Raw genomic sequence first — 13394 nt, 5'->3', positions numbered from 1 at the left:
CTTTTAAAAGTCCACTCTTGTAGAAAAATAACATTAAAAATAACATTCTTCATTTATTCTAAAATTGATGTTTTCTTTTCATAAATTCTTACCTGGGACTGACTAATAACTTTGATGATTCAGTTTAATTATTTCAACATAGCATATACTTTCTATTTTTCCACATTTAAAAAATAAAGTTATTTTGATAAAAAGGAAAAGGCTGCTTAGATGTAGCCATCCTTTTATAAACCTGTTATAATTGTTCTATTTAAAGAAAAAGACAATATTCAATAAAAAGTCTATGTATAAACTTGTTGAGTCACTGTTGTACATCTGAAAGTAATATAACATTATGTGTCGCCTATATTTTAATTAAAAAAAATAAAAAGGTGCATGCTAAGTGCTTGATAAATCTTAGTTATCATTATTACCATCGTTATTGATTTATAAGATTAGGCATATTAAGTATTCTATTAATCCTAAAAAATGTTTAAATTTAATTAAATTAAAAGTCCAGATGTTTATCACAATATATTAAGTTTACACTAATGGTTTCTACATTTCAGAATAAAAATTTCACTTGTGAATCTAAGAGAACAAAATCCTGTGTGTGGAAGAAAGCTAAATTAATAAATTTAATATTTATAAGTAAATTTTTTTAAAAAGCCAAAAATGTTAACCTTGCTTTTATTTATTTTTTTAGACCAGAGAGGGGCAGAGAGAGGGAGAGCGAATCTTAAGCAGGTTCCACGCTCAGCACAGAGCCTGACTCAGGGCTTGATCCCATGACCCTGAGATCATGACCCGAGCCAAAATCAAGAGTTGGACACTTAACCAACTGAGCCACCCAGGTGCCCCTAACCTTGCTTACGGATCAATATTATTATTGATTGACATTTAATATAAACTTAATTAGCCTGATACAGTGAAAACTCTAGATTTAAATTTTTACTAATAGACAGCATTATAAATATGGTTGGCATGCTCCCGCCTCAAACTTGAGCCAGTGCAAATTGTGAGTAATGCAGTCAGCTGGCCGCCCTCCTACACTGATCTTCCTTCTGAGACAGACAGATGATGACTCTTCTCAGAGAGAGCACAGGCTCTATGACAGTCACTGTTTGTGTCTGTGTTATCAAGCTACAAATGCTTAATGTCTTGATTGCAGAAATTTGTATTAACAATTGCTATCTTTGAAGAACAAAAAATGAGTTATTTTAGATTTCACTGATTATCCTGGCAGCTATTTGTGTTCTACTCTCCAATTTGATACTGTTTCAAGATGACTACATGATGTTCTCTGGTGTCTTGACATCTTATTTTGTTTCTAGCAGTAAACCACATTATTATGTTCTGTCAGTAGTATATTTCCTCAATGTAACTTTTTCGATGTTTCAATCTGACCAAGGAATTTGACAATTTAAAACCCACTGAGAAAACAAAAACAAAAACAACCCACTGATTATTTTTAAAATGTTATTTCAATCTTAATGAAAAGTACCTAGAAAAATAAAAATGTGTGACTTACTGTAGCTGATTTCCTCTCCCCTTTAAGAAGTTTTCCAAGAATTTCATAGCCATCAGTTGTGATATTTCCAGCTTCCTTGATGTCTTTTTCTATAATTTCATAGCAGTCGATGTAAATCTTAACACTTTTTGAGGTCACTACAATATGAACCTAAAAAGATCATTTGTTTCCATTATAAAGTTTCTACCCCAAAAAACTTGGGTGATTTCTGCATATTTCAGATCACAGGTTAACAAATATGTTCTTTATATTATTGTTATCCCAAATCAAGTCTTGGACTAAAATCCCAATAGTCAGATTACAATGTCAACATCATTTATTAAAAACATCAAATTAAATGAGCCTTCATCCACATATACATGCATAATTGCCTATTTTCCCATATGTACTCTTTCTGAGATGACCAGAGATAATGTAGTAGATGAGATGATCCCATTAACTATAAAGAACTATTCAAATACAAGTTAATAAATTATTAATGTATTGCTATACTCAGTAAACAGGATCCTCAAATGTCTTCCATTGATTTTGCTAAATTCAATTTTTAATTTGTTATTCCCTAATCTCAGCCAAAAAGAACTTGCATACCATATAAACATTTAACATAGTAAAGAATTAGCCCACGTCTTCTACAGAGATTCGGTTCTGGAAATTGATAGATATAAGATTCAATTTCCTTTTAAGGAAAGAATCTTATGTTGATTTACTTCTTATCTGATATTCAGGACACTCAGAATTTAAATCTATTAGTGCAGATAATTAATAAAACATTTGTATTTCAACAGCGTAAAGAATGGCTGCAGGTAATCTTTGAGTTTATAGTTATACTCATAGTTTCCACTTATCACAGCACAAATACTCAAGTAAGCACTCGATAATTACTTTGAAAAGTTTGGCTCCAAGTTAAAAGGAAAAGAAATTCCCTTAAGTTCTTTGAGTCAGTAAGCATAAGGACAATCTCTGGCAATGTTTTTAAATAGTGAATATTTTTCCCACATAGAATCACCACCAAAACATTAATTTAGTGCATCTGTTAAGTTCTAAGTGTGAACTGCATATTGATTGCTTTTATATAAAAGTGATACATAGCTTACTAAAAATTAACTTTAAATGTCCCCAGAACAATCATCTAATATTGAATTCAAGAAGAAGACCATATAAGCATTCCCAAGATATTTATTATCTAATAAGAACTAAAACTTATTTTTGGCTCTTCTATGAACAATCTCAGAGGCAAAAATTCACAAAATATTTTGAAAAAACCATAGTACCCCCAAAATTATTTCAAAATCAAAACTTTTAATTTGTAACAAAATTATTCCAATTGCCAGTCAATACTAGCCATTAAGAAACTCATGCTAAAAACATATTTTGCTACAATCTCTTCAGTGCTTTTCATCACATTTTAAATACAGGCATAATAACATTTCAGAGTGGGTTCTTCATCTGTAGACCACTGTCCCAAGTATTTAGGGACTATTTCCCAGCTGTGAATCCTTTTTGGTCACAGTAAAGTAGGAAGAAATAGGAACACTCTTATCAACTCATCTCCCTTCCCACGTTCTACTGTTCCCTAAATCTTTTATTTTTCATCTATTCCACTTTTTTTCTTATGACAAACTTCTCACTTGGAACAGAGACACAAAACGTGTCAAGAGAATCCTTAAAAAGCAATAGCTGTCCGCCATTCCTTACTTAAGCTCTTTTACCCTATGCTCCTTTTCTCCCAAGAGTCCCCTGCATGTCATTTTCATTAATTTCCTACTATCAGAGTACCACTCATTCACATCCTAAAGACTGAAGAACTTCAATTCCCAAATTAAATGGTAAATGAGAGAAAAGTGTTTGAATCTTTGAATGAGTAAAGAATGTAAACAGACAATAGTGACTGAACTTAGTACTTGAATTGATGAGATAAATGAGAATAGGTTAAAAGAATGGGGTGGAGGAGTAGAGGAGGAAAAAGAGCATAGTGAAAACATAGAGGAGAAACTAAAAAAAGAAAAGTCTGATGAGAAAAAAAGGTAGAGATTTGAGGAGACAAGAGAGCTTGTCAGAAGGAAAAAGAAGAGACATTACATAAAAACTAAGAACACAAATGCCTCTCCATAAAAGCAAGCAAAGAAAGAAATGTCAAAAAAAATTATCTTGATTTGTAATTAATGACTGTCATTATAGACCTCTGCACAAAATACTGCTTTTTTTTTAAGCAGAATGAAGTATTTGATGAGGGTTGGAAATTTAAACATAATAGTGCTTAAGTGGTTATCAGTTGGTTCATAAATTTCTAATATCTTCAGTGGTATGGAAGGAAAAATAAAATAGTTCTTTTTAGCAACTACTGAAATGTAAGTTTAATAGGTGTATTAATGAGCCAAAAAAGTTCATAAGAACTTGGCCAAATTCAACATCTATTATCAGATAAGGAGCAGTTGAAGCTAATAATATTTGTCAAGCTAGAATTTTCTTTCCCAGTGAGGCATTTATTTTACTGTACTTCATCATGGCAGTAGATATGCCATTATACTCAGAGATCTTTGTTTTTCCTTCATTGTTGTTTTGCTTCTCACCAATGTGTACATTGAAGTGACTTTGAGCTTCATGAGGAAAGTCCCTTGCTATCCTTTGCAAGAATGATTCATCAATAAGAAAAAACATTCTGGAAAGAAACCAAGACTCTCAGGAAGAGAATTTGCAAAAAATCTAGCTAAACTACTCAAGTACAGGAAAGTTCAATTTTTACTTGAGAATCAGACTGAACTGGAAATATTTGTCTCCTATGCACGAGGACTAATTTTCTGAGTGCCTTACTGTTGCACAAGTGCTATTCCTCCTGTTAACTCAATCCAATGAATGACGGAATACCATTAAAAAGCCCACTCTAACCTAGATGGCTCTTTTCATTTCTAATGCTCCCAACTGTAGTACTTATTTGTCAATTAATCGTCCTTTAGAAATTTGATAGAACTTGCGTATTATCCTCTAATGTTGACATACAAAAAATTTTAATGAAGATCAACAAGAATAGACAATCCCCTAAGAATGCATCTTAGAACTTTTAATAATATTTTTTAGAGAATTCATAATGTGTTCATGTAAGATAAATATTTCTCATAAATATATTAATTACTTTAGTAAATAATCATAACTTTCGGACTAGCATGCTTGTAACTCTTTGGTAAACAAGCAGAAGCAGCTTACTGGGCTCTATAAAAGAATTATTTTTATCAATTAAAATACTATCCACAAAAATTAAGCTTTTGAAATCAAATGAAATAAAGGTTCACAATAAAATGGTAGGTAGAAAAAATAGGCATACAAAACTATACCTACTACATGATTCAAATTTTGAAGATATTAGCATTGAAAACATATCAGCATGTTAGTAGTAATTATCTCCTTGTTAGTAGAATTACTGTTTTATTTAAAATTTTTTAAATATTTATTCATTTTTGAAAGACAGAGAAACAGAGTGTGAGCAGGGGAGGGGCAGAGAGGGAAACACAGCATCTGAAGCAGTCTCCAGGCTCTGAGCTGTCAGCACAGAGCCCAATGAGATCATGACCTGAGCCAAAGTCGGGCCCTTAACTGACTGAACCACCCAGGCGCCCCTTACTGTTTTATTTTAAATATTCTCAAATTAATCAAATTCTTTAAAAGAAGATTTTGGTTTTAAAAGACATAGCTATGCTTCTACCAATTTAACATGACCTTTTAATAAATAATAAATTAGTTTAATTTTTAAATCATATCCTTTTTCTATAAATAATCAGATATTTTATGTTTTTACCTTGTGAAAACTGCCATAAAATAATGTCTTCACCTCATCTGTGTCAAATGTAACAGTTTGCACTTCACCTCTTGTATCCTTGTTAAAGAAGGATAATGTCTTGCTAGAAGCTGTAACCAACACATAATTGTTATTAAATCACATGCATGGTATACTTTATGTGGAAAATATTAACTAATATTAACTAATTTAACATTAGTTAAAATATTAACTAATATTAACTAATTTAACATTAGTTAAAATATTAACTAATGACTCTTGTTGGAGAGATTTCTAAAATATTCAATAATTTCAGTTGAGATTAAATAAAATTAGAATATTTATCAATACGTTGTATTTTTAAACATAAAATCATGTATCAAGTAATTATATATATTCCGTAGGTTTTTAAAGAAAAGGAAAGAGAATTCATAATCAAAAGTAGTATGCATGTGCCTTAAAATAAGATAAAAATCCTTACGATCTGCAATTACTCCAACTTGTGGTTTATAATCTCTATCTGTGATTTGCCAAATTGCAAAAGGGTCACTGGGAGTTTCTGGGAGAAGTCTGAACAATAATATAATTGTATATGAAGAAGGAAGTCCATTTGGGTGTAGATCTCTGTTGGATAAAACATAACTGATTAGTTAATTAACAAAGATTTCTCACCAGAAATAGAGAATATTTTAAATCTTTGTACAATAAACTCATTACCAGCAGTATTAGAAGCTAGTCATAATAATCTGGCTACATATTAGAAAAGGAAAAATTTAGGAAACACATCAAAAGAGCAAACACTAAAGATCTATTATGTAAGTAGTGAATAGATTATTTACAATCGGCTAAATTTGCAAAAGTCTGGGAAATTGCCCAATGGTCTTTTATCCTACCGTTAATAACTGTTAATATCCTACTGTTAATTGTTTCTAGACACAAATATGATTATAAAATTACATAATAATTTTAGAGTGATAGACACTGTATCTATGGATGTAATTTTAAGAAAATGAATCTTACTAAATATGCTTAATTTCCAATGTCAGGGGAATGAGATCATGAGTAATACAGCTTAAGGTTTTAATTTCTCCTTGCCTATTTCTAATAGTTTTTACACTTCCAAATTCCTCCCTTGAAATCAAATAAATCACATAATCTCCAGAAGCTCACGTTCCCAAAAATAAAACCAGTAATAAACGTTAAGCCCATGTACATGTGCAAACGTTTAGTGATGATAAAGGATGTGATCCAATTAAAAGGAAATGCTTCTTGGCTCTAAAGCCATTAGACAAAAAATGTGGTCCCATGTGCTCTTCCAGAGTTGAGTCAGTCATTGTTCCGGGGGAATCTCTGAAGCAGGATTGATGGTTTTCTGTGTGAGACCATTTAATAATACTTTCTTCCTGAAGGTAGCGAAAAGGCTTTAATTATCAACTCTTGGACAGAAAAGAAGCTGTTCCTCCACAAATTTTGACAGAGGGCACAGAATGTCTCTGAATGTTTCATGTCCTAGTACCACACCACTGGTACTTCTGGAACACAATGCCGCCCTGCTTCTTAAAACGTATGTTCTCAGCATGCTGACATGATGCCTTTCATATGTGCAAAAACCTGCTATCTTCATAATATTCCATGTTAAAGATAATATCTTCTCCATATTAATTCATCTCTCACCCGGTGCATGTTTCTCCATTAGTTAATGAGTGCTTATGAAAAAAGTGTAATTGCATTCATGCTTCTGTCTTTCAGCCACAGTTCTGACTTGAGAACACAGTAGGCTGTCACAAATTAAATGTAGGAATCATACCTTGTGGTGACTGAAGTTAAACACCGGGTATTAAGATTCACTGACAAACCTAAAACTGTGAACCATCATGGTTAACCATAAAAGAGTTAGGAACTTACAGTGTGGTCAAACTACAACAATATGATCTGTGCTTTCTTAAAAGAAATTAGCTTTGATTTTATTCTGAATTTTCCATCAGCTTTCCCAGAGCATTTCAAATTTCAGACATCATTTTCTGACCCTGTCCTAAGTTTCTAAAGGCTTTATTTCTTCTTGTTCTTTTCTTCCCATAAGCTGCCAAACACATATTAAAGTGTTTTAATTCTAATGAATAAAAAATACACATTTTAGTTATGATTCCCAGGTGCAAACTTTCATGAAGTAAAATAACAACAGCTAGAGCTACCCAACAGATTGCCAGAGCATTGGCCAATAAAAACTAACCGCTGCCTGTCTGATCTTGGACAAGCAAAAGTGCCACAATACTTCATCTTCTGGAGGTCTGAAACATTAAAAAGAATGCCGGCTCTCATTCGGCATTTATTCCATTCAGTCCCTCTGCACCACAGGAAGAAATGTTCAAAATAATTAGTTGCCTTCCTGCTTAAACAGCCTCGCTTAGAAGAAGCCTTAAATCTACAATCCTAGCCTTAAATCCTAAAAGGTCCATTATCCATAATATTTCAGAACCAGGATGAGATTCTTGGGTCTGAGAATAGTAAGGCTGGAGTCTTAGTCTCCTGTGTGACCCGATGGGGAAGACACTTAAACCGACTGTATTTAAGGAAACTAAGCTAAGTCATCCATGAGAGACTTCTGACAATTCTAAAGTTTCTAGATTTTAAGAAGTCAGCAAAAATTCTAAGAACTGCAAAAAAGTGTCAGGCCCATGATAAGAGAAAGAAACTCCTCGTCACACTTACGCTGTAGGCTGATTCACAAACGCATTCTTCTGAAGTTTGTATGCTGAGTAGCTGGGGAAAGAACCAGACTCCAAAGAGACTCCTGGTACGGAAGCAAAATTCTTTTCTGTCAGGTTGTATGCTTCAAGCATCTTAAAACCTTTACACCAGAAAAGAAAAGATCAAAATTAGGTCCTTTTAATTATTTTGTTGCTTAAATCTGGGAATAAGTTAGTCCAAGGGTATAAATGCTTACCGGGTGAGGTGTAGCCGTCCAAATAAATGAGAGGACAACCTGCAACACACAGTGTTCTCTGAGTTCGATTCAGCCACATGATACACAAACATTACACACGCACACGAAGCAGCTATGTACATATACCAAGTCATGGGAGTGTTCGTTCATTTACAAAAATAACATCCATCTAGCCCTTTATAAGTGATTTCTTGTAGACTTCCTTTGTGTAGGAGAAATTATAGTGCTAACTGGTATAATCAATGTTTTCTGAAAATCCTCCAGTCCTAGTGGGAATTTTACAGTATTCTTACAAATAGCAAAAACAGAATTGAAGGGGGAAATTTTCAGATGTTTTTCAATAGATTAAAGAACTCTTCTCCCCGTGGATTTTAGATTTAAGCAAAGGCAGAAGTTTGTCCCTATTCAGCTGTCTGCCAACCCCTCCCACCCCCCAAGCCCCATGTCAGCTATTGGACGTCACACAGCGGTGACAAGCGTGCGACAGTTTTCACCCCGGGACCCCAGAGCCAGGGATCCTAGAGGGTGGCTTTCAGGACCCCAGAACCGCAAGGGAGGCAATGGTACCTCCAGACCCACTACCCCCTCCCCTGAGCAATTCCATTCTGAGCTTTGGCATGAGTTCTGAGAGTAAACCCCAGATTATTGTTCACTGCTGCCACCTCTAAGCACATCTCTGAGTTTTTAGTAATGTGTGAGAAGGCAAGATATAACACCTGTGAAGCGTAGCCCTCCCTAGGACCAGGGGTCTAATACTAGCCACATAAGTGTCTCCATAACACCCCAAGAATTGGTGCTTACAGGTGGGAAAGAGGATAAATTGACTTCAATAATTGATCTTTGGTCCTTCGCTGTATTTGAAAAGCTCCAAGTTCATTGAAGTCTTGGCAAAAACAAGAAAAATCTACACCCAAAAAACCAAAAGAGGACCAAGTGAATTTCTATGGAGTGCACACGCAAAAGTCAGTGTTTTCCTTGCTCCCTTGAAGCACGGATGTTGACAGAACAAATACCAATTGATTACTAATAGGGAAAACCTTCATCTCACAGAAATGTTTCTATAAATGCATTTCTAAGCTGAAGATTAATTTACTCAAACGTCACAGCATTGGGACGGTGGGAAAAGGATATGTTAAAACACTTCATTTCCATACAAGGAATATTACATCCTCAAGGCTAAAAGCGGACCTCTGACAAACACACATTTAGCATGATCTCAATAGGAACAATGATTCATCAGGTTCCCAAGTGATTTCCCCGAATCTATTTACTCATGGACCTGATCCCATACAGGACAGGCCATTGTCTACTAAGTTGTTTTCTTCCAAAACAGGTGAGATTGTGGATCCATCTGGACCATGACTTACTTGAAGTGGCAGTCTCACAGACAAACGTGATAAGGTTGTCCTCAATCTTCTCAAAAGATTCAAAGTCATCCACAATGAACACGTGCCGTTCACTTGGTTTGCTGGCAATGTTAGCGAGCTCATTGTAGTCAACGTCAGCCACACCGACTACAAAGACACTGAACCCTGCAGAGCAGTGTTTATAGAGTGAATTACATGTCCCCTTTTCCATACTTTATTCAGCAGTTCAAAATAAAACCTTTTCAGAAATGACACTGCATTTTTCTCAGTATATGCAGTAAGTCCTTTTAATGGACATAAACTCTCTTGGACTTTTCCAGGCCTTCCTGTTTTTTGGCTTAGAAAACTCAATTATTTGGGTTTCCTAAAATAAAATCCTAACCATTAAAAGGTGCACATCTTAACAGCAGAAAGACTTGATGTGGTGCACATTTCCTTCCAGAGATCCATAGTCCTAACAGACCCATCCATTCGACAGCTCTCTTAGGCACCATTAACACTTTAAGCTTACGTAATTCAGAAACCAAGAATGGGCTCATTTTAAACTTTGAGTTCTTGAAACTGATTTTCTCAACAACTCAGGCTCAAAGGCAGCACTTTGGCCACTCTTGAAATGGAATCTATAATTCCCAGTGGAAATAAACTTTCATTTATTTAGGCTAACACAAATAAACAAAGACTTCACTCCAAAAGCTTAGTTTGAAAGTAGAAAAAGTAGACTATATAAGAAATTAGTTCTCTAATGAGATATAAATAAGGTAACTTGAGCAAGCATGCATCACCCCAAACTTAAATCAACCAAAAGCCCAAAATATGTAGATATCTGTTCAAAGTGCATGACACTGCACTCATGCAATGAGTGGGTGGCTCAGTCAGTTAAGCGTTCGACTCTTTATTTAGGCTCAGGTCATAATCTCACAGTTGTGGGTTTGAGTCCCATGTCAGGCTCTGCACTGACAGTGTGGAACCTGCTTGGGATTCTGTCTCTCCCTCTCTCTCTGCTCCTCCCCCACGCTCACTTGCTCTCTCTCAAATAAATAAACTTAAAAAAATAAAGGCAATAACTTATTTAAAAAGAAAAGTCAGTACAAAGAACAATCTGTATTGAAAGAAGACAGTATGACTTAGCACTAATCATGACTCATGCTTTTAGCCAAAGAATTATGTATGTGCCGATGAAAAATTCCATATAACAAAGTACTTTCTAAATTTGCTACAGTCAATCATACACAAAATAGAATTCTCTCTAAAATATGTTAACCTTGGACTCTACCTGGGAGTTGGGATTTGGGGGTGTGGAGGGCGTTAACGCAAGTGCTGGTGAGACCTAATTTCATCTCTAGTAATCCTAAATAATGAATCCAAATCCGTGTTGCCAGGAGGCTCTCAGGATATTTGATTGTCAAGGTCCACTTCAAAGATATCTTCCTCCTCCTCCCTTCAGCAATCTGCATTGGGTTTGTATCTGCAAGGATGTGCTAAAGCTAAAGGCTTCCCTATGTTTCTCCTGGCACAGGGAACCGGCATCAAAATTCACTTCTGCTATGGGAGGAAGTCTGCGCTGGGACCATCCCATTACTGCATTCTGTAGCCTTCTAGCCATGATGGGGAAATTAGGTTTGCTCTTTTACATACCCCGAGTCACATCTTACACAAAGATATATATATATATACACACCATGTCATTTCTGAGCACTTACTACACCATCCACAAATTAAATATAAACTAACATTTAAAGGGTATGGACTCCAGAGTAAAACAGGAAAAATAAAGTAAAAGCAGCAGTTTCATCTTTCGCAATCATTCCTGGAAACATGTAAAACTGTTAAGATAATGAGTGCGCTCACTGGACATCAAATTCATGCCTGTGCTTACCTGACTGCTGGATGACCAAAGCTGCCTTCTTGACCTCATCCTGTGACCGACCATCTGTGACCACAACCAGCACCTTGGGGACATTCTTCCTCATGCCGCTCTCCCAGGTCAAGACCTTCTCCTTGATAAAGGTGAGAGCTTTGCCTATAGAGTGTTGCAGGGAACATTGTACTGTCACCTCAGTGAAAACTATCCAAATGCCAATAGACACACTCAACTGAGAAGAATATGAATATCAGAATGTGGTAGTACACTCAGTTCTACCACTCCAAATGCTTTGGAGAGTGAAGGTCCACGTTCACAGTTGATTAACTGTACCTGTTCTTGTGTTTCCTCCTCTGTACCTAATATTCTGGAGGGCCCCAAGGGCTTGGGCCTTGTCATTGTATGTGTTCAACTTGAACTCAGACTTGACCTCGTCACTGTACTGCACAAATGAGACCTGAAAGGGAATGTAGTTGGTGGTGAGGTTAAGACACCTCTTTCTATAGTTCAATTTTCCAGTGGCTCCTCCTGCTGTTGAATGGGGAAAATAAATATCCTAGATTTGACAGACTATTATAAGCTCTTTATAGCTAATACTATAACACTGACTACTATTGTCTCATTAAATTTACTAATTTCTAATCTTCAATGAAACCACCAATAATTGATATTAACATTGTAAATATGCTGTATTCATATAGTATTCACATCCTTTCTCTAGGATGTAGGAAGAGATGGGCAAGGCTAGGGAAGAGTGAGGTCCCAGGATTAGAAATGAGAACACACCATCTTGAACTCAAATGTTGGCTAAGTAATTTGGTCCTTAGCCAACTGCTTCTTCTCACTAACTGCATTCATTCTTCATCGTAAGATTAAAATGTTGCATGTGTTCTAATAATCAGCACTCACCACAAACAGTGTAATTTACTTGACAGAGTACAGGCTTTGTAGTCAGAATTCAATGGGCTCAAATCCTAGCTCTGCCTCTTAGTAGCTGTGTGACATAGGGGAAGTTCTGCACCTCTCTGGGCTTTCGTTTCCGTATCAGTAAAATGGAGATAACTATCCTTACTTTCCAGAGTCATGTTAAGGACTGATAACCACGTATATAAAGTAGATGACACAGTAGTTATTTTTTACTTTTTATTAGAAATCTCAGTGTCTGAATGGATGAAAAAAATGGCTTAATTGCTAAAAGATTAATTTAAGACTATAACTAGCTTGAATTTTTTACTCTTCTTGGGTTGGAAAAATGTTCACAGGATTATTTGGGGATTTTAAATTTAGTATAATCCATTAAAGAATACATGATTTGTTTATGAACTTATGTGTGGCTTATGTCAAAATCTCTTATTTTTATAATCAAAGATGCCACAGTGATGAAGTATGAAACGCCACACACCCACGCCAGTCACTGCTCATCACTGTGTCCTCTATCTTAATAGGGATTGACAATCACAATGCATTTAATTTCCAGAACATTAGATGACCTTTTATGGAAATGTATCATTGTCGGAAGTCTTAAGCAGGAAGTCAGAGTCAGAATGCCCTAAATTCTCCAAAAGCAGTATCATCTAGCCAAGAGAATATCTACGGAAGAATTTATTTTTCTATTTGTCATTTATATCCAACTCCTTCCCAAAAATACATGTGTAAAGAAAAATAGTAAATAACAAAAGTCAAAACATAGTTTATACAGAAAAGCCTTTCTACTTAAAAAGAGAAATTCAAAGGAAATAGCAAGACCTTACAAATGAATAGCCACTATGAAACAGCACCCACCTGAATTCCAGCAGGACTGATTTCATCAAAGGCTCCCACAGTATTGAAGATGAATTTTACAACTTTGTTAAAATTATCATCCCCGATACTCCAGGAGGCATCAGTCAAGAATACAATATCTGCCTTGGCCCCTTTGCATACTGGGGGGAAAAAACAGAGAA

At 35.3% G+C, this 13394-nt stretch overlaps 1 protein-coding gene across 5 annotated transcripts in view; it reads right to left on the bottom strand.

The window, feature by feature from the left end:
* Nucleotides 1-13394, bottom strand: part of COL12A1 (collagen type XII alpha 1 chain) — a 115617-nt gene that overhangs the window by 20375 nt on the left and 81848 nt on the right. For all 5 annotated transcript variants that reach the window (XM_019442672.2, XM_019442673.2, XM_053904717.1 and 2 more), the window contains 9 exons: nucleotides 13234-13373; nucleotides 11785-11908; nucleotides 11467-11610; nucleotides 9591-9755; nucleotides 8224-8262; nucleotides 7989-8127; nucleotides 5761-5903; nucleotides 5301-5410; nucleotides 1511-1660 (listed from right to left, as the gene is read on the bottom strand). In XM_019442672.2, coding sequence (XP_019298217.2) covers nucleotides 1511-1660; nucleotides 5301-5410; nucleotides 5761-5903; nucleotides 7989-8127; nucleotides 8224-8262; nucleotides 9591-9755; nucleotides 11467-11610; nucleotides 11785-11908; nucleotides 13234-13373 — 1154 coding nt within the window. The remainder of the gene's footprint in view (nucleotides 1-1510; nucleotides 1661-5300; nucleotides 5411-5760; nucleotides 5904-7988; nucleotides 8128-8223; nucleotides 8263-9590; nucleotides 9756-11466; nucleotides 11611-11784; nucleotides 11909-13233; nucleotides 13374-13394) is intronic.

Source organism: Panthera pardus, unplaced genomic scaffold (genome assembly GCF_024362965.1).
Source record: "Panthera pardus isolate Hobbes unplaced genomic scaffold, ASM2436296v1 HiC_scaffold_17, whole genome shotgun sequence".
Classification (NCBI taxonomy): Eukaryota; Metazoa; Chordata; class Mammalia; order Carnivora; family Felidae; genus Panthera; species Panthera pardus.
This window is presented reverse-complemented; position numbering and strand designations above follow the sequence as displayed.